Consider the following 21,984-nt stretch of genomic DNA (forward strand, 5'->3'; position numbering starts at 1 on the left):
GGTGCTGCAGGTGACTGATGGGCAAGTCCCTGAACATGCCAAAAGAAGAGAGGGAGCTTTTTGTTTCAGATCTTGGCTGAGCCTTTGGGGGCAGCCAGATGCAAACAGACACAGAAGGTCAATAATCCTGAGCCAGGACCCAAGACTGATGTTCACCCTGGAGCTGGGTGTCCAGAGCCTCCCCCTGTCCCCAGAGCCCCTGAGGGATGGTGGCCGTGCCTCACCGAGCGTCTGCTGGTTGCGCACGCCGCCGATGACCACGCAGATCTCCGCAGGCACGTCCCCCGGCCCATCCTTGATGTTCTTCTTGGAATCTTTGGTGTCATCCTGCCAGATCACCTCCTCGATGTAGTCATCTGGTACCTCTGTCTTCACTTTCACCTCAGTCATCATTCCAGCCTCTTCACTGGGGGAGGACTGAGATGTCACCGAGTCGGAGCCCTCGGCTTTGGGGCTCTGCGGGCTCCTCTTCAAACACTCCCTGAGGGGGAAAGAGAGGAGACAATGTGAATCCTCAATGGCAAGTGCTCTTTTTGTCATCACCAGGACCTAATTCAAGGTGCTCTGGTTTATGCAGGTTATTTAAAAGAAGAATATTAATGTATGTCTGCCATACATGATAAGTAATTAAAATTTAACTGGACAAAAGAGGTAAAATTATTTGCTAGTAATGAAAATAACCTTAATCATGACAAACAACAATAGTGCTCATAAACACACTGGATCCCTAAAGAACAGCACAGAACTTGCCCTGGTTGCCAGCAGGTCATGGGCACAGCTCCAGCAGCTCTGCCTGCAGGTGTTTTGCCAACACTAGTCCATACACACAAAGCCATATTCTCTGTGGCACTTGGGGACATGGGTCACTGCTGGACCCATGGCACTGCTGAATTCAGTTTGACTTGATGATCTTCAAGATCTTTTCCAACCAAAACGAGTCTATGATTCCCTGACATTTTTAATTTGGAGCAATCTCCACCCTCCATCGCATCCTCTCTTTTATCCCTTCAAGCAACCTGACATGCCCTGGTATTCAGAGGCTTTACTGAGCATACACAGTACTGATCAAAGGGGATCATCTAGAGGATGAGATGAGGATATTTAGGGAAACTACCACATTATGGACAGATACAACTGTTTGGGATGACAGAGAGAGCCTGATAGAGGGGAAAGGCAAAGGGGCTCCACTGTGCTCAGACCAGGTTAAACAGCATGTGTTTTCATCTGGGAAAGAAGAGCTAGGAATTTCTGGGAGAAAACAATCTAAAACATTCTAAAACATTCCAAACTCTTTAAGAAAAGGAAACTGGACACCTCAAAGCTGTAAAACAACATTATCAGATGCTGTGGTGGGAAAAGGCAAAGGGGGTGTGAGCCCACCAGAGAAGGATGTGGGAATAAGCCTGTGGAGCTCCTTTAGCAGCACTCATTATGGACCCTCTATTTTTTATACTGGTTATTAATACACTCCACCATGCAATACAAAGATAAAATAATTGCTGGTTCAGTTTGTGCATAAATCAGAACTAAATATATAATGGCTCAGACTAGCCAGAAACAGAAACCACTGTGACATATTTAGAGTCATGTAAACAGAGGGAAGAGCCAAAGGCATTTGAAAATGTTTTAAGCAGAAGTAACAAAATAAAATGAAAAATAAAATGAACTTATGGATGATCATTAGATTGTGCAACAGTGACAGAGAAAAAATCCCATTGCTTGGAACATCATAAAGTTTGTCAGGACAAAATATGAACTGCAGTGTTAGAAAATTACACAACTGTCAGTGAGTTCTGACACAGGTCATGGAGCTTGCAGAGGAACCAGGATGGTGCAACTGGAGGTGAAAGTGTGGAGCTCCTGGGAGGTCAGGGATGAGGGGAGCAGAGGAACAGAGAGAACAATCCTCCAGTAATGACTGCCCAACCTCCCACAGGGACATGGAGTCACTGTTTCAAACTGGGTCAGGCACATCCTATTGCCAGAGATTTTATTATTCATCCCTTCATTCTCATTATGGAATGAAATGTACAATTAATAGCCCCAAACAGAGAGAATTAGCCTTGACCTGCCTTCCCACTCATTTCCTGCCTTCTCACATATACTCCCCCCTGCCATGCTCCCAAAATCATACAGGGCTCTTACAAGTGAGAAAGATGGATTGAGACAGAGAAGATGTGGTTGAGATCCAGACAGGCTTTATGGTAATATTATTGGGTGTGCCACAGGCCCATCCATCTCAGCCACCAGGGCATGGCTCAGCACTCTTCCAAGGGAAGGCAGTGAGCACAGAATACTCAGGGATCAGCAAAGAGTGGGATTGATTGCAGATCAATCAAACCCAGAGGCTGTGAAATGCAAAACACTGATAAAGGCAACAGTAAGGTAGATAGGAAAATGTTTCCTTCCTCCTTGAGGGCTGCGGAGGAAGATCAAAGGCAGCCAGGGCAGTTCCCTGGGAGGCTGGAGGTGGGAGAGGCAGTGAGAGCTCAGTTATCCATGGCACAGCCAGGGACCTGCCAGTCCTGGGCAAAGCAACAGGAAAATCCAGGCACGAGCCAAGTGATCTGGGATTAGAGCTGATACCAGTGAGACTGAGGCTACAGCCTTCTGAGGAGATTATAAAAGGGGCAAGAACACAAGGACTTTCTGATGATGCCAGCTTTGCATGGGTCACATTCAAACACAAACCAAATCATCAGCAACAGGCCCCGTGCTACGAGGCAAAGCTGTTCTCCATGTGCACTGCTCCTGAACAGAGAGGCATTTCCACAGGACTCCTGGAATGGCTGATGTGGGACAGATTTATTCATGCTCAGGAATTAAATTAAACACCACTGTTGCTAAAATGATGGGTGGAGCCATGGAGGGGTGGAGAACAAAGCTGTGAACAGGACACTCCACCTGTGGATCCCTCTCTCCACAGCTGGCTGTGCCCAAGACCAGAGGCTGCAGCACAGACAAGTCCAGGACTGGGGATGCACCCACATGGTACTGCAGCCACAGAGAGCCATGCTCTGAGCTGAAGGAATGACCAAATTTTCAGTTCAGGTGCCCAAGATGGAAGGAGGAGATAATTTTCTCCCTGTCTGAAGCTGTGGTGAAGACACTCCCCATGTGCTGCAGACACAGTGAGCAGCTTCAGGTTTCAGAGGTGATCAGGAAAGCTGAAGAAGTTCCAAAATGCAGCACTGAACTGGTTCAAGACTGGGAAAGGACACTTTATGACTCTGTGAGACCAAAGTACTCCAGTCTATTTCTCATACCAAAAGGAAGAGCAGAAGATGATGTGATTGCATTGATCATCATCTTCATGGGGAGAAAATACTGTCTTGTCTTGGCAGGGAAGAGCTGAGTGCAAGCTCATTGCTGGAAGCTGGAACCAGCTGAAATGAGGTCCCTGGGCTCAGTACAGATGTGCACTGGCCACACTTGGTCTGGAGCTGAGGAATATATTAATTATCAGACCAGACCAATGGACCCTCAGAACCTTTTCCCCTCATGCATGCTGATTTTGTGGATCCAGCTCTGCCAAGAAAGGAACTTCCCAGCTGGAATGTCTGCTCCTGGGTGGGACCTAACCCTGCAAATATTAACTGACAGCAATTCATTGCCCCATATGTGCTAACTCTGAGCAGATACCTGATGTGTGCAGAAGGACACAGCGCCAAATACTTCAGCACCTTTCTTCTACATGATTCTGTGGCTCACAAGCCCTGAGAGGAGCCTGCTGTTCCCCTCAAACACAAGTGAAATCATAAAAACAGCAGCACTGACACTCCTGGGAGAAGGGCTGAGCTCTCCAAAAGCTACTTGGTGCCTTAGCTGGGGCTGCACAGCTTTGCAGAGGAGGAGGAGGAGGCAGCAGTGGTGGAATCCAGTTCTCCCAGCAGGAGCAAGCATCACTTTCTTGTGGTCCCTGTGAAATCCAGGTCGTGCTTCTGTGGCTAGAGCAGAACCAGGACCAGTCAGCTGTTCCCAAGGGTCCAGAGGAGAGCTGGGTTCAGGGAATGATCCTCATGGCACAGCAGGTTGAGTCTGAAGCCTCCTGGTTAGGCTGAGGAAAGAGTACCAAGATCCCAGAGCAAAGCAGGAAGGAAAAGGAAGCCACTGACACTGGAAAGCTTCAGGCAGGGTGGAAAGGGGGACATGCACAGCCCCTGCAGAACCAGTTTTCCTTGGAAGAGAGGAGTCATCACAGCCTCCACCACACACAGCATCAACCCACACATGCACTGAGCCAGGGCAGGTCATCCAGGGAAGCTTCAAGCTTCATTTCATTCCCACTCCTTTGGTCCTTGCATCAGCCCTTGCAAGCCCATGATGCTGCATTTACTTGGTGTTGTGCTGAATTTTACCTCCCCTGCTACTGAGCAGCACAAAGAACCTCCACTTGGAGATGAGGATAAAGCAGCAGGAGATCTGGGACATGCTTGTTCTCCAGAAATTCCCCAAGAGACACAGGGAGGGACAGGGAACATCCTGCCTGGGGGAGGGAAGACATCAGGCCTGGTTCTGCCACTCCTGTGCCATGGCAGCTCTTCTGGAGGGAGGCACAACTGCTGGGAAGGCTCAGAAAGGGGATGAGCAACACCAGGAGTGAATTTTCAGTTCTGCAGCTCCCAAGGCTCCAAGCAGGTGTCACAGGTTTGGGTGAGGGCACGGAGAGAAAAGGACTCAAAGCTTTCAGAGTGTCAGGTAAGTTCAGTGTCAGTCCTGGGGGCAGAAGGACTCCCCAGTGTGACCCAGGCAGTGCCCATGTCCCTGTGCCCACACAGAGACTGTCCCAGATCCCTGCAGGGCACTGCTGGGGCCACACTGGGACCAGTGATAGCCAGAGCCTCCACTTGGTGGAGACAGCAGCGCACAGGAGCCAAGGGAGAACCTGCCAGAGTCACCTCCCACTGCCAGGTCCCCAGGCCACCCTCTCCTGGTGGCTCTGAGCTCCGTCCCCAGCCTCATGCCACCACCCTTCTGCAGGAAACAATGCAGGTTTAGTGTTCAGTGTGGCCTTCCACCTCTCTCTGCAGGTCCAGCCTGCATTCAAACATCCATGGGCTGCTGTTCCCTGGGAAGAGGATATTCCTGTTCTCCAAACACAGCACAAAAACTGCTTGGAGCCATCAGAGGAGCAGAGTGCCCAGGCAGAGCTGGCTTAAACCCCATCTCCTTCCACAGGGGGGATCTAACTTCTTCTCCAGGGCTGTGCCCCTTCCTGGGAAATACCAACCTCCTTCACTGTTCCATGCCCTGTTTTTACTGAACTGTGGGCCCTGGCAATCCAAGAGGCTCTTCCATGCTGAGGAGAGGAGGCAGAAGCCTTGGGATCCCACAGTGCTCACTCTGTGCCTGGCTGCTCCTACAGGTGAGGTCCTGTTCCACTTCCCAGAACAGACTCTGTGATTTCCAACATGAAAGAGGCAAACAGACATTGCACTTGCATGTATCACTGCTCTCACTAAGTAGGCCACACAGCCAATTACTGTAATACCAGCTCTGCCATCTCACAATGCTCATTTCAACATTGCTGCCTGCTTTGATCATCAGACTTTCATCTTCCGATGACGTTACGGCCACTTTCATGTCAGACACAAGTGTGTGAAGGCAGGAGAGATTTCAGAAGGCCTTAATGAAGCCTCAGCATGAGGAACTGGAAAGGCAGGGGTAAAAGTGGGTTCCTGGACCCATTTTGGTACAGCTTCCTTGGCCCTACACTGTGGCAGCTCCTGAAGGCCTCAGGCTTTAGCAGAGCTCGATGATGCAGCACGACAACGTGGGCCAGAGCAGCTCTGGGTGTGAAGGCTCACCAGCATCAATGCAGGGAGCAACATGGGCAATGCCAGGAGGGCAATGCCAGGAGGGTAATGCCAAGAGCTCCTCCCAAGGGAAGCACAGAAAGCAAAGGCTGGGTGCTGACACCAGTCCCCTCTGCACGGTGACACCAGCCACAGATCCAGCAGCCCCTTCCAGCTGATCTCCTGCGGCAGGAGGGGGAGAAGGGGTGAAGGCTGCAGCATGGGGCTGTGCTGGTCCCTGCAGGGTCTCCCTGGCTGTGATGAGCAGAACTGCAATGAGTGAAAGCAAACAGGGCCCGTCAGCTGCTGCAGCCACAAGGAACTCGCGCTTGCAGTTTGCTGTTTCTGATCTGGAGTAGCATCCTCATAAATAATGAAAGTGACTAAAAGCTACTTAAAAAACACACACTCCTCCCTTCTGAAAGAATGAGAAAAAAAACCCCAATTATAAAAGGACATTTCTTCCAGCTAGGAATAATTTGTCATGTAATTCTCTGAAGACAGCAACAGAAACATGCATGCTCCGTGCTCCCTTTGAGTCATCTGTGATTGCACATGTACTCAGATGGCTTCTAATGAGGCTATTTTTACAGCACACATCCTGCTGAGATTTTGGGGAGGGGCAGAGTGAGATCAGTGAAGTATCAGTCTTCAACATCAGCTCCTCAAAAGGAGAGGAAAAGGAAACACATGTGGAGGAGGATGCACCACTCTGAACCAACACCTACAAACAGCTCTCCTGCCCCAGCAGCGAATGTGGAGCATCTTTTGGTTTTTTCTAAACAACACTCAGGCTGGAAAACCCAAAGATCATTATGATGATATCAATGATCATTATGATGATATCAATGATGGCCAGGCTGCACAAGGCTCTGAACACGTTGCTCTGGTGGAACAGGATGGGTCCTCAGGGTCCCCCCAGCCCAACCCATTCTGTGATTCCATGGTGACACCTTTGGCAGAGGACAGGGTGTGCCCAGGTAAACTGAAACACAATTTGGGCACTCCTTGAAGGCTCTTATGGTCTGCAGCACCAAAGAGGTTCAGTCAGGACCCCAAACCACTCATGGGGACCAAGCAATGGGCACCTCTGCAGAGGCCAGCAGGACACCAGCACCAGTGGGATGTCCCAACTTGTCTTCTGGAAACCAACGTGGCTCATCCAAGGCTAAATCAAAAGGCCTCAGCTGTCAGAAAGTAAAGGAAGCAAAAAATGGGGGAAGCTGAAACTGGGCTCAATTTACAGATGTCTGCCATGGTTTTACAAGAACCAGAAGGTTCCTGTCATGAGTGGAGCTATGGGAAGTGGAATAGACAGAACAGATGTAAATGAACTCTCATTTTACATGGAGATGATGAAAGAAGAGACAAGAAAAAGAAGGATGAAGTTGAAAATCTGCTTGTCTGGTAAATTAGCAGTGGTGGCCTTCCCACTCCTCTCCATGGCTCCCATCTACTTCCTGGGGCAGCCCAGGGGTTGGGCCCTGTGCCTGACACCAGGAAGAGGTGGAGAAGACCAGGAAGCAGAGGAACTGCCTGGTGTCCTTCACTGGGGACATCTCCTGCAGACAGCACCAGACAACAAGATTTTCAAGTGCAGGGTTAGAAGAGAGGAAAGCAGGAGCTGTTTTCCCAGCATTACAACTGAGCTCCTGGCTCCAGGCTCCAGCCCCAGCTTCAGATGTTCCCTCACACCCTGAAAGGCAAAGACACCACCCCAAGCTCCTGTGTCACAGCGTCCAGAACTGCTCCTCTCCAAGGGACTCAATCTCTCCTCCCTGCCACAGCTCCCAGAGCCTCTGCCAAAGCCCCTCTGCAGCCTGAGCCTGCATCCTTCAGAGGGGATGTCCTGCTGCTGATGTGTGAAGTGCTGGAACAACCACCCCATCCTGGATTCCTCCTCTGAGGGATTATTTTCTGGAACAGGCACTGTACTTCCAGTGTGGATTGCTGCCTCTGGTCATTGGGATTTGCTGGAAAGGAGATTCTCTTACTGGCAATCTCCCCTCCACAGGAGAAAACCTTCTCTGCTGTCTCTGAAGCAAACACTTCCTTAATGTACACCGTGTGCACACCAAAAATAGCCCTTCTGATCCTTGACTCTTTCCATCTGGGAGTCTGTCCATATTCCAGAGCATGGATACCCAAGCAGGACACCCAAGGGTGCCACCAGCACTCTGGGTGACACACACAGCCATGTGCTGGTTCAAATTCCCGAAACCCAAATTTTCACTTGGTCACAGAAGGCTTCATGGTCATCCATGTTCCACCAGGAGGTTTCAGTTCTCTCCACAATCTTCCCCAACGCCACTGTGAATTCCCAAAGTGTGCACTTTAATTCCGAAAGGTCCCAGGAAAACCTGCTCTCTCCTGTGCTGGTGTTATTTCAGGGGATGGGAAGTCCTTCCCCCATCAGCAGTACAGAAGACTTGCTGAAGAACAGAAAAAAAGCAAAAGCTGGTCAGAGCTTCTGGGTATTTTCCACATGCAACCTGCTCTTGAGAACCTCAGGATTCACAGGCTCCAAGGTCCCTGCAAGGTCACACGTGCTCCTGTGATCTCTGTGCTGGCTCTGCCCATGGCCAGGAGCTGCATCCTTGTGCTTGGCTGGGTTCCTTCACAAGGCTGCTGGGTCCCCTATTGGCATCCACAGCCCTGAACATGCTGCTCCTGGAGGCTCTGAGGCCCTCACTCAAAATCAGTTGGACCTGGGGACATCAAACTAACTCGGCACACCAAGGAAATCCCTGAGGCAGGAGAAGCAGCCCAAACCCTGCCCCTATCTGGGACATATTTACATCCTCTGCTTTCTCCCTCCAAAATAAACTGAAATCAGAACATGAGGCCACGTCCTTCTGCAGGCAGAAATGTGACAGTAGCTGCCATTCAGGCTTTCCTGGGAGAAATTTGCCCAATAAATACCAATATTATTTAGGAGTTCATACATTTAAAGGACATGAAGGTTTTGTAGAAGAGAGATGCCTCAGGGAAGTTCACCCCCTGCCTCTGAGGGCAGCCAGCACTTGAAAACAGAGGTAACAGCCTTCAAAAACCCCAAAATACATAATGCAGCACTTGGTGGTGTGTGTGGTGTCAGTGCTCAAATCTAGGGAAAACAAACAAACAAAGCAGAATACTTAATTTTTGCAGCTATCTGGGTCTAGTAAAACACACAACCTTTCCTGACAGCAAACTCTGCTTCAGGAAGTCCAAGCGGAATTTAATCGTGCGTTCATTCCTCCAGGGACGCTCGGCAGCCCCGAATCCTTCAGAGAAGGTAAACTCCAGGACCAATCAGCCTGCCTCTCCTCTGGAAATTAAACATTCAAATACAAACCAGAACAATAGTCAAGAGCCACAAAGAATTCCTAAGGTATTAGCAAAACAAATTCCCTTCAGTCCTTATTAGGAATATCTTGAGGATGGTTTGAAGAGGAAAGTCTAACCAAATATAAAAAAAATTTGGCTTATCCAACAAAAAACAACCGCGCGCTCTTTGCCAAAAGCAAAAGAATTCAGTCAGATAAAAACGGCGACACACAAATGATGCAGGTTAAAAACTGAATTTAAGATGATAATGGAATAGCTGCCAGCGTCTTTAAATTTTCAAGCGTGGAAATGTCAACAGAGACAAAGAAATTCAGGGAAAAACAAAGAGAATAGATTAAGGATTTATTTATATCAGTGAAAGAGCTCTGTGTTCCTTGACTAAGAAATAACTGAGGGGGTGAGAACTGAAATGGCCACAGGTCTCCAACATGCCATGAGGAGTGAGGGGGTGACCCAGGGATCTCCTGGTGGCTCAGCTCTCCTGAAGGCTTTAGAACTGCCACATCTGGTACTTTATGGCTCCAGAAAGAGACATTTCTCCGCCTCACACCACCAAAAGGTCTCCAGGACTTGGGTACTGGGCAAACTGGTGTGGTTTACACAGAAAACACTCCTGTCCCTCGGAGCTGGGATGTGTCTGAGCGCTGACATCTCCTTGTATGTGGACATTTGATCTTCTTTTGGGTTTCAGGGAAGCCTGCCCGGGTTCCCCACAGCTTCTGTCCTGGTTGTTGTATAGAACTGAACTATCCATGCCTCTAGAACTGGCCAGAGGGCACTTCTGAGGGGTTTTGTGCTGGTTGGTTGGTTTGTTTCTTTTTGAAGATGGCTGGAGAGAGTCCTTCAGCAAGCACCGAGGCTTATTAAATTCCTTGCCTAATTAGTAAGAGTTTTCTCTTTTTTCTGATGCAGGATGAGTTGGAAGCTCCTTGGTGCTGTCGGACTGAAAATCCCACAGGTTGCCTCTTAAAGAAAGGGGAGACAATTCAAATAATTTTCTTTGGAAAAAATTCCTGGAAATACCCAGTCCCAGGCCTGTCGCTCCACAGGGTGTAGAGTCTTCTCTCAAGCTTCAGAGGACCACAGCCTCAGAAATTGTCCTTCCCCAGTGCTGGGAGCCTGGTGAGCTGGAAGAGGAGCCTGAAGAAGAGTTGTTGCCATCCCAGGGCACTCCCTTGGGTGACAGGAGCTGCTGGGGAGGATGTGTTCACAAAGGACAGAGCAAGGAATGCAGGGAAGAGAGGGAAGGTGCCACCAGGGAGGCTGGAGAAAGCTGAACTGAGAAGGAGCAAAGTGGGTGCAACCCTTTCTCAATAGCTTCTCCTCCCAGGGCTCCCCAGGGAATGGTCCCAGCCCCAAGAGCTCCAGGAGCATTTGGACACTGCTCCCAGGAATGCCCAGGGTGGGATGCTGGGGTGTCTGTGCAGGGACAGGCTCAGTGATCCTGGTGGATCCTTTCAGCTCAGGGATTGTGTGATTCCATGGAAGTCACATCTTCTATGGCACAGACTGAAGCACTGAGACCCCTGAGGCACCATGGCTTGGTCTGAAGTACCTGGGAAAACTGCACCATGGCAGAGCTGGGAACCCCCAGGCCTAGCCCAAATCACCCCCTGGGAACTCCTGCCCTGCTCCAGCTGGGCCAGCACCCAGAGCCTGCTCTGGACCTGCAGCTCCGAGCCCTTTGTGGGAGCTGCAGCCCAGCACCACTGCCCTAAAGCAGAGGCAGCCCTGCCCTGGGTGCAGCTGCAGGCCTGGACTGCCCCAGCTCCAGGAGCAGAGCTCTGAGCTCCTCCACAGCTACATCTGTGCTGCCGAGAGCCCCGGGCTGAGCTCCCAGCTGGCTCCGTTCCCTCCAAACAGATGCAGCTCCTAGAGCAGGGCCTGATTTATTCAGCAGGAGTCTCGCACATTAAGTGTAGTTAAGTCTGAAAACAAATCTAATGACTTTAAAATAAATAGCCAACAGAGGACTCCAAACTGAAATTCCTCCTTCCTCTGACACCCGCCATATAAACAATAATAATTATATAAAACCGTGTCTAACACATGACTACACAAGGCTCTGGTGACCAAGAAAAGCACACGCTGCTTGTCAGACATAATTGCACATTTGGTTTTTCAATTATTTCTTGTCAGGATCCAGAGCCCACCATCTGAACGCTGACATTAATTATTGGGAAGTTGTTAGTGCTCCAATAGTCCCATGGAGACTCCCAGTGCTCACCCTGAGCCCAGAGCTGCCAGTGCTGCTCCCACACGGCCCTCCTGTCCCACCAACCCTGGGACTGTCACACACCACACAGGACACCCAGCCTGTGCACACGGGGCTTCGGAAGGACCTTAAAGCAAGTCTCCAGTGGACATCAGCAAGGAACTGATCCCTGCCATGTGCTCACCCATAGGATGGGACCAGATCATGTCCAGCACTGGGGCCTCCAACACAAGACCTGGAGCTGCTGGGCAGAGTCCAGAGGAGGCCATGGAACTGCTCTAGGGGCTGGACCCCTCTGCTCTTGAGCCAGGCTGGGAGAGCTGGGGGTGCTCACCTGGAGAGGAGAAGCTCCAGGCAGAGCTCAGAGCCCCTGCCAGGGCCTGAAGGGGCTCCAGGAGAGCTGGGGAGGGACTGGGGACAGGGGATGGAGGGACAGGACACAGAGAATGTCTCCCACTGCCAGAGGGCAGGGATGGGTGGGATATTGGGAATTGGGAATTGTTCCCTGGCAGGGTGGGCAGGCGCTGGCACAGAGTGCCCAGAGCAGCTGTGGCTGCCCCTGGATCCCTGGCAGTGCCCAAGGCCAGGCTGGGCAGGGCTGGGAGCACCTGGGACAGTGGGAGGTGTCCCTGCCATGGCAGGGGTGGCACTGGGTGGGATTTAAGGTCCCTCCTAAGCCAAGGCAGTGTGGGATCCTGTGAATCCAGCCCCTGTCACCCCTGTCACCGTGTTCCTGCTGAGTCCCCTCCCAGCCCCTCTGAGCAGCTCCTGCCGTCACACTCCCATCACATTGCTGCCCATCATGCAGGAAAACATCCTGCCTTTTACTGGCTTTTAATTTGCTGCTTTTTAATTTTGTTGACTGTCTCTTTTTTCCTTGCAAAAGGAAGAAAGAAGCCTCTGATCTACCTTTTCTGGAGTGTTCAAAAACACGCACAGCTTTGTCAGGTTGTCTCTTAGTTGTCATCTTCCCCAAGGCAAGCAGCCATCTTTCTTCTGGCTGCCTTCAAGGAAGAGGGCTTTTTGTGCTCCTAAGAATTCTCTTCACCTTTTAAAATCTCCCATTGCTGAGCACTCACTGAGGGGCAGCAAGCACACAGGAGTCAATGGGGGAGGAGAACAGGGAGTGCTCTCTGCCACCAGGAGCTGCCAGCTGCACACCCTGGCCCCTGTTCTTCCAAAGGCAGCAACAGGCCTGGGGCTGGGGGTGGGGGGAGCACAAACCCCTGGGCCCCCAGAGCTTCCAGGCTTTGCTTGAAACAGAATAAAATCAATTCACTGCAGTAAAAAAGAAAAATAGGATTGACCCAATATCATAGTCATCACCTTAGAGCAAGCCTGCTACTGTGAGAAAAAAATATTGCAGGAAGATAAAATCCAGGAAATTTATATCATATTATATTAATTACATTATACTATATTATATTATAGTATATTCTATTATACAATATTATTTTTGCTTGTATTTTTACTGATACAAATTAATTGTTAAAAGCTTCCTCAATAGTTTGCAATTAGTGAGGGTTTCCAGCAGCAATGACTTTGAGAAACATTCATCTTGTGTCTCCATCCACTGATGACCTCACAGATTCAGTCAGAGCCACATTTCCACCTTCAATCATAACAGAGCTTTCTTGAAATACTACATTTTGATTCTGTTTTATTATTTTTAAATGGACTTGGTTATTCTCCATTCTTTGACCACGTTTTATTCAGTCAGGTAGATGATAAAAGTGGGTTTTGTTTCACCTTTTCTACAAGGAAAAAGCAACAGCCAGCCTCACACTCCTCTGGACACACAAAGGAACAGGGAGGGAAGGTCTCCCACCTCACCTGGAGCTCCATCCCTGCCCTGGAAAGGGCCATTGCTCACTCCTGGGAGGATGTTCAGCCCCAAGGGCAGCCCAGGCAGGTGGGATGGACACCCCAAAGGTGAGATGGACACCCCAAAGGTGACATGGAAACTCCAGAGGTGACATGAACATCCCAAAGGTGAGATGGACACTTCAAAGGTGAGATTGACACTCAGAGGTGACACGGACACCTCAAAGGTGAAATGGACACTCCAAAGGTGATATGAACACCCCAAAGGTGAGATGGATGCTTCAGAGGTGACGTGGACACCCCAAAGATGAGATGGACACCCCAAAGATGAGATGGACACCCCAAAGGTGACATGGACACTCCAAAGGTGACATGGACACCGCAAAGATGAGATGGATGCCCCAAAGATGAGATGGACACCCCAAAGGTGAGATGGATGCCCCAAAGGTGACATGGACACCCCAAAGATGAGATGGATGCCCCAAAGATGAGATGGACACCCCAAAGATGAGATGGATGCCCCAAAGGTGACATGGACACCCCAAAGATGAGATGGATGCCCTAAAGGTGACATGGACACCCCAAAGATGAGATGGATGCCCCAAAGGTGACATGGACACCCTAAAGATGAGATGGATGCCCTAAAGGTGACATGGATACCCCAAAGGTGAGATGGACACTCCAAAGGTGAGATGGATGCCCCAAAGGTGACATGGACACCCCAAAGATGAGATGGATGCCCCAAAGGTGACATGGACACCCCAAATATGAGATGGATGCCCCAAAGGTGACATGGACACTCCAAAGATGAGATGGATGTCCCAAAGGTGACATGGACACCCCAAAGGTGACATGGACACTCCAAAGGTGACATGGACACTCCAAAGGCCAGCTCCCACATGGAGGATGCACTTGCCCACCTGCTGTGGGAAACCCTCCAGTGAGAGCTGCAGAACTGAATTAAAGGTTGGAATAAAGAATCCAGGGGAAGGAAGTGATGCCAGGCTCCTCTCCCCTTGCTCCTCAGCTTGTGCTCTCTTTCCAAGACTTCCTTCAGGCTGACTCTCAGTGAGCCAGCACTGCTGGGCCACAGGTGAGCCACCCCCAAAGTGAGACAGAGAAGTCTCCTGTGACAGACACCCAGTGTTCCTCTCCCAGCTCAGGGGCACTCCAGATATGTTCAATGCCAAGCAGTGCCAACTGGACAAAAAGCTGCCAGGAATGAGGGGATTTGGTCCTGAAATGCCATTGGCAGAGCTGGGGCACTGGGCAGGGACCAGCCAGCCCAGTGGGACCATCAGACCCAGCAGGAGCTGCACGGTCAGCAGGGGGAGGCAGGGAGGGCATCAGCACCACAGCGGTTCCCAGATCTCTCTGGATGTGCTTTTACACAACAGGATGAGTTTCATCTAAGGAATGAAACTTTCACAGGGCTTTCAGGGCCCTGGAGGGACAGGAGGAGTCCCCATCCCTGGGTGTGTTTAACAAAGCCTGGATGTGGCACTGGGTGCCAGGGTTGAGTTGAGGTGTTTGGGCTGGGATGGACTCGATCATCCTGAAGGTCTCTTCCAACCCAGGGGTTCTGTGAGGCCACAGCCCAGGCAGACCCACCTCAGCGTGTCCCTCTCCAGAGTGGGAGCAGCAGAGACACCTCCCAGTGGGATCACAGGGGAAGGGGGTGGTGGGACACCTCTGTCCTCTCCTTCTGAAGGACACAAGGGACTGCACAGCCCAAGGTCTCCATCCAAGAGCCTCACCCTGGGGGCATTCAGCTGGAACTCCCCACACAAACCACCTCTGCTTTCAGTCCCCAGTGCCAGGATGAGGCCAGCCTCCCACATCATCCTTCCAGCCATATCCAGAGAGGGCTGCATGGACACAGCTCTGACACCCATCCCACCTTTGGACCCCATCTCCAAGGTGGAGAGCACAAGTGACCCTCCCAGCACACCCCAGCCCTACCTGCTGGAAGAGCTCCTCCGCCCGCTGCTGTTGCTCTCCTCGGCCTAGGAGATGAAAACAGAAGAGCTGGTTAGGCTCAGAAGGATGAGGCTGCTCTCCAGCCCAAACCTCTCCAGCCCAGCTCTGGGCTACCCCAGAGCTGCACACACGCCCCAGGCCCAGCTCTGAGCAGGCTCTGAGCCTCCCCAGCCCATCCCCACCAAGTCTCAAGCAGTGATCCCTGGCATGCAGAGCCAGGTGGGAAATCAGGAATGGCCAAATTGTCCCAATGCCCACGCAGGAATGGCCCCTCCAAGCCCAACAGCTCCCCTCATTAGCCCTGTGCCCTAATTAGCCCCTGCAGGCCCTGGCAGGGCTGAGCAGGGAGGGCCCAGGGTCTCCTCTTGCTCCTTCCCCAGCTCACTGATGAGAGCCTTCCTTGGAAAGACAATATTATTCCAATCCCAGAAATTTTATTTCTGAATTTGTGCAAATACAAGTTAAAAGATATTAGCTGCATTTCACATTTTGTGCAAATGGCAGAAACAGGCAATTCATGTGCAGCAGGATGGGGGCCAGCCAACGATTTCGATAAAATAAACCCTTTTTTAATTTAAATGCTAATGCACTGAATTAAAATTTAATAACTGAGGAAATTGAAAAGCCGAGCAGGAATATTGGAAATAAATCCAAGCAGAAACAGCTGAAATTAAAAATTCTAGAGAGTGGGAGGATAGCAGCTAAGCTGTCTTATATGATTACATTTTTTTTTTTTTTTTTTTTCAGAACGAAGGGGGGAAGGAAAAAAATCCTATCTTTGGCTGGCTGTAGGGCAGTAAATCGAGAGTGCTGTGATTTATTGCTCAATTTTCCTGAGGGAAAAAGGCTTTCTTTCATGCTGAAATATTTCATAAATTTCAAGCCAGCATAAATTCTTAATTTAAAAGTTATGGAGGTCACATTTAGTGCACTGGTGCAATTCTGAAATCTTAAAGGAATAGCAACCAAAAAAATTGCAATTTGATTTTATTTTTTTTAATTCTTCATGTAAAATTTTCTTCAAAGGGATTGTCCAAGTTACACAAAGCAGAAACACAACCTGGTTTCTGAAGGGATATAAAATCCACTGGAAATGAAGAGATAAAAATCTAATTCAATTACAAAAAGGTATTTTTTTATTATGATTATGATGATGATGATTATTATTATTATTGTGAGCCACTTGAGGAATTTCTGTTAAAAAATTTCTTCTCTCCATTGCCTGGGAAAAGCCAGAAGGGAGGAGCTGACAATGTAATTGCTTCTGTTAGATCTCCAATCTTTTGTGAGCACTGATATGTTCATTTGTTATACAGCTGTTCAGCTACAGAAAGGATGTCAGAGCACCCATAATTCAAAGCAATCAATCAAAAATTAATGATTTGTCATGGTTACACAATGGGAAAAAAAGGAAAAAAAAAAAAGCTTTATGGGTTCCTGCAACTGGTAGATTGCTCAAACCTTTGGGGCATTTTCTAGAAGATTAGATCTGTGTACAAGGAAAAGGGGGGAAAAGGGGAAAAAGGAGATTAATATAGAACCAGGGCAGAAACCTTGTTGGGGTGCTGGGGATCCCAGAGATGGGAATCTCATAATTCCTGCCTGTACAAAGGGGTTTGTGCACAACCCAAGATCACACACGCCAAGAGCCACATCTTGGATCACAGGGAACTTTTGAGGCTCCTGCCATGAGAATTCCATGGGAAAAGCACCTGCTGAATCATGGAACCATGGAATATCCAGAGCTGGAAGGATATTCTGAGCCACGAGGATGATGGAACCCAGCCCTGGCCCTGCAGACACCCCAACAATCCCCAGTGCTGGGGAGTTTCCTTATTTTGAAAGAAAAAAATGAGGAAAAAGGGAACCACAGCAGGTAACCACATCTCAATGGCTTCACCCAGGCAGGGTGCTGCTGGAGATGATCCATTAGACAAAACCACCAAGCTAAGCCTGAATGAGCTCAGATCAAGCTGCCTTAAATGTTTCTGGATGCTGAAACAAACAAATCCACAGAATCCCAGATTGCTTTGGGATGCGAGGGACCTTAAATCCCACCCAGTGCCACCCCTGCCATGGCAGGGACACCTCCCACTGTCCCAGGTGCTCCCAGCCCTGCCCAGCCTGGCCTTGGGCACTGCCAGGGATCCAGGGGCAGCCACAGCTGCTCTGGGCACCCTGTGCCAGGGCCTGCCCACCCTCCCAGGGAACAATTCCCAATTCCCAATGTCCCATCCAGCCCTGCCCTCTGGCAGTGGGTGCCATTCCCTGTGTCTGTCCCTCCATCCCTTGTCCCCAGTCCCTCCCCAGCTCTCCTGGAGCCCCTTCAGGCCCTGGCAGGGGCTCTGAGCTCTGCCTGGAGCTTCTCCTCTCCAGGTGAGCACGCCCAGCTCTCCCAGCCTGTTCCTTCAAAAATAAAATCCATTTAAACTAAAATATTCCACCTAAATTCTAAGAAGTGGCATTTGAGGACTAAAATACCAGAGGAATTGGAAGAGTGAAAGGCTGGAAATCACTGTTTAACCAGAATGTGCCAAAATGGGTCAGAGCAGCCCCAACAAAGTAACACCTTTGTGGAAGGGAACAGAAATCTCCTGTGCTCCTTTAGAATCTCCTGCACTCCCATTTACCCAAAGAATTGATTTTGGTGATTTCCTAATTTCTGATTAAAAAAGGAGAGGAGCAGAATTTTCATCTGCTGATGCCAGGGAGGCCGGATATGGGGTGCTGGAACAGGCTGGAGAATGTCACACAATCTGCCCCATAAAATCATTTACAATTCAAAGTGTTACTCCCTGAAGTTGCTTTTCTACATATTGGGTGATTTTAGGGGAGTTTTGTTTAACTAATGCTAATAAATATCCTTTAAATGAAAATGCACACAAGCAGAATGTGGTTTCAGGCCATATGCTCCTCAGCTCGAGTTGTAAGCAAAAAGTAAATCATGTGATAATTAAGAAATGTATCAGTCAACATCTCCTAACAGGATAACATGTAAAAAAATAGGAGTCCAAGCAGATGTAAAACTGACCTGAGAAATCCATGTTTATCGACAGGGCTACACTATATTGGGAAAAAACCCCAACATTTTAACAGTTACAGCAAAACTAAAAAATAACTTAAAGCAATAAAAATGCGAGATGAGATTTCAGACAATTTAAGCACAGGCTTTTTGCCTGATCACTTAAATTCTGATTAGAAACAATTATTCCAATCACTTGGATTTGAATCCATGCTTGGATCAGCTGCCATGGATGGGATGGGGGCACTGGGACACTCCCAAGCACTGCCACAGCCCTTCCAGGGGGAAAAGGGGCTCAATCCATGTATTTATTTATTTATTCAGACACAGCCACCCCCTGTGATTTGCCTCTGAACCCCATCCCAAAGGGAGAGGTCTCTGATTCTGCCTGGGGGTTGCAGGAAGAGCAGACCCCACTCACCCCTCTCCCACAGCACCTTCCCTCTGCAGAGGGAAAAGGGCAGAGTTGTTTGTTTACCTGAGGAAAAAAAAAGGGAAAAAAACCAAAACCCCCACTCTGCTTCCCCCAAACGCCTTCCCAGGGACAGCTGAGTAATTTTTGTCCAAACACAAACCACAGATTCAATTTTGGAAGGAGCCAGCAGCACCCAGCATGGAAAATGTCACACCAAATAATTAAAATTTGGCAAAGGAGAAGCAACTGAAAACTGGTCTGACACAGGAATGTGCCATAAAAATAACTGCAGGCCTGCTACCTGTGCTGTCTGGGGTTATTAACTTCAGAGCCACAGAAAATGCAGGAAGTGCTTTTTTTTTTTTCCCTTTTTTCTCTTCTTTAAACAAAGGGCAAGACACCGGCAGTTTCCCATTTAATTTTTATTAAATAGGAGGGGGAAAAACAGCAGAGCAGCTCCACATCACACCAAAACATCTGCAGAGCACAAGGACTCATAAATGTGCCCGTGCCCCTTTTTAATGTGGATTTCTGCTCCCTCCTGCAGCACAGAGGATGCTGAGGAACCCCAAAGAGGGAAACAAGGCTGAGCCAGGGCTGGTCCAGGCTGAGCTGTGCTCCCAGAACCACGGGATCCTTGAGGCTGGAAAAGCCCTCTGAGATCAGAGTGCAGCAATTCCCCAGCACTGCCAAGGGCAGCACTAACCCCACATCCACACTGGGACCTTCCCTGTCCCCAACCAAGTGCCACATCCACACTGGAACCTTTCTCTGTCCCCACGTGCCACATCCACACTGGAACCTTCCCTGTCCCCACATGCCACATCCACACTGGAACATCTCCCTGTCCCCAACCAAGTGCCACATCCACACTGGAACCTTTCCCTGTGCCCATGTGCCACATCCACACTGGAACCTTTCCCTGTGCCCATGTGCCACATCCACACTGGGACCTTTCCCTGTCCCCAAGTGCCACATCCACACTGGAACCTTCCCTGTCCCCATGTGCCACATCCACACTGGAACCTTCCCTGTCCCCAACCAAGTGCCACATCCACACTGGAACCTTCCCTGTCCCCAAGTGCCACATTCACACTGGAACCTTCCCTGTCCCCATGTGCCACATCCACAGTGGGACATTTCCCTGTCCCCATGTGCCACATCCACACTGGAACCTTTCCAGGGAAGGTGACTCCACCACTGCCCCACACAGCTGTTCCCATGCCTGACCACCTTCTTCATGAGGAAATTCTTCCTAATATCAAACCTTCCCTGGAGCAATTTAAGGCTGTTTCTTCTGGTTCCCAGAGCCAGGGCAGTCCCTGCCTGAAGGACAAAGATCTCCTCAGCCTTAGGCTGCTGTGGCTCATCCCCTCCTCATCCTTTGCCTTTGCCAATCCATCAGGGCAGCCTCCAAAAGGGATGAATTTTCCACTCAGGAACAAGACAGTTCTTGGGGCTGGAGGAATGTGCTGCCTATTTCCTCAGCTGCAGCTTCCCCTCAAGAAACAACCAAAATAATAATAATAAAAAAATATCTGCAAGGAGGAAATGGGAGCTCTCCCTGAGGCATTTGCCTGGTCCCACAGCTGAGCCAAGCCCTGAGTGAGGGTTCCCCAACCCCCAGAATCCTCTGTGGGGTCTGCAACCCCCCATGCTGGCCATGGGGCAACACCTGGGGTGGGGACGCTGGTGGCAGCCTCAGATTCACAATTCCTTGGGAGCAGCCAGAGGAATCTCACCCTTGTGCTCAGCTGCAGCCTTGTCCTGGGAAAAGCCAGCGCTTGTTCCCTGTTCCAACATGAGAGCCCAGCAGGAAACAGCAACACCTGAGAGGTCTGACCCCTCTGAGATGAGCCCATGGAGGGTTTGCTGCTTGAGGGCAGCAGAAGGCAAAGGCTGAGACTCCCATGGCAGACACAGAGGCTCTGCTGCCAGAGCCAGGGGACATCTGGGACAGGATGGTCCCAAACAGCCAGGGACATCCCTGTGTGACTGGTGCCCACACCTGGGCTCCAGGGACCATCCTTGTGTGACTGGTGCCCACACCTGGGCCCCAGAACAGCTCCAGGAACCATCCCTGTGTGACTGGTGCCCACACCTGGGCCCCAGAACAGCTCCAGGAACCATCCCTGTGTGACTGGTGCCCACACCTGGGCTGTAGAACAGCTCCAGGGACATCCCTGTGTGACTGGTGCCCACACCTGGGCTGTAGAACAGCTCCAGGGACATCCCTGTGTGACTGGTGCCCACACCTGGGCTGTAGAACAGCTCCAGGGACATCCCTGTGTGACTGGTGCCCACACGGTGCCCACACCTGGGCTCCAGGGACCATCCCTGTGTGACTGGTGCCCACACCTGGGCCCCAGAACAGCTCCAGGAGGGTCTGCAGTGCCAGAGGAAGGTGCTCATTACTCCTGGCCATGCCCATCACTTAGACTAAGCTTCAGGAAGAGTAAAAATTCCAGGGGATGCTACAGAAGAGTTGCTGTGAGACCTCCAGGCAAGTCCATCCATGGAAGGCACCAAGGTGACTGTGACCTACAGGGGCACAGTCTGTCCCCAGCACCCTGGTGGTGACACAGAGCATCCCAGTGCTGGAGCCTGGGGACACAGGGAGCCCAGCACGTCCCACGTGGTGCCTCTGACATTTTGTGTCTGGGGAGTGTCTGAGCAGACCAAAATCCAGGTTTGGATTGAGGTTACTGAGCATCCACCTCACCCCTATGAGCACCTCCACCACATGCAAATAAACAGCTGCTGGAGGTGGTGGCTGAGCCTGAAACAAATCAGAGCAGGTTCTGGCTGGGAGCACAGCTCAGCCCAGCCTGGCAGGGCCCTGGCCACATCCTCCTCCTGTGGGTGGCCACCACCCCGAGGGGGACACCTGTCCAGGGGGACCCAAAGCCAGGGAACACCACAGAGCTGTGGCACTGCAGGATCAGCACTGGGCAGGGCCACCCAGCACCTGTCCAGCCACCCCAGGGTCGGCAGGGCTGGCCCCAGTCCCAGCTGGGCTGTGCAGTGCCCCTGCTGCAGTGCCATCCCCGTGGTAATTATCTCTGGGGATCATTAACAGCTGTCCCTGAAGCCACAAGGTGCCCCCAATTACTAATTAAAAGGAAACACTAATGACAAAGCCAGTGAGGGGGTGGATCAGCCCAACACAAAGGTCAGCTGTGAGCACTGGGTCCCACTGGGGAAGCCAGGATGGGAATGATCCCCTCTGCTCTGGCTGTGACACTTCAGACCCAGCCCAGGGGCCCTTGCTCTGCTGATTTCAATTCTCTTTGCATTGGCAGGAGAATTATTTTTCTTTTAAATGTTTCTTTTTGTTTTGTTTGGTTTTCTGTTTTTGTTTTGGGTTTTGTTTTGTTTCGGTTTTGGTTGGGTTTTTTTTGTT

General features: G+C 50.3%; 1 protein-coding gene across 1 annotated transcript in view; it reads right to left on the bottom strand.

Moving 5' to 3' along the window:
• Window positions 1–21,984, bottom strand: part of ZNF618 (zinc finger protein 618) — a 152,227-nt gene that overhangs the window by 69,523 nt on the left and 60,720 nt on the right. The window contains exons 2-3 of the mRNA XM_058038491.1: window positions 15,127–15,170; window positions 225–481 (exon numbers count right to left, since the gene is read on the bottom strand). Of these exons, the coding sequence (XP_057894474.1) occupies window positions 225–481; window positions 15,127–15,170 (301 nt within the window). The remainder of the gene's footprint in view (window positions 1–224; window positions 482–15,126; window positions 15,171–21,984) is intronic.

This window comes from Melospiza georgiana, chromosome 20 (genome assembly GCF_028018845.1).
Source record: "Melospiza georgiana isolate bMelGeo1 chromosome 20, bMelGeo1.pri, whole genome shotgun sequence".
NCBI classification, from domain to species: Eukaryota; Metazoa; Chordata; class Aves; order Passeriformes; family Passerellidae; genus Melospiza; species Melospiza georgiana.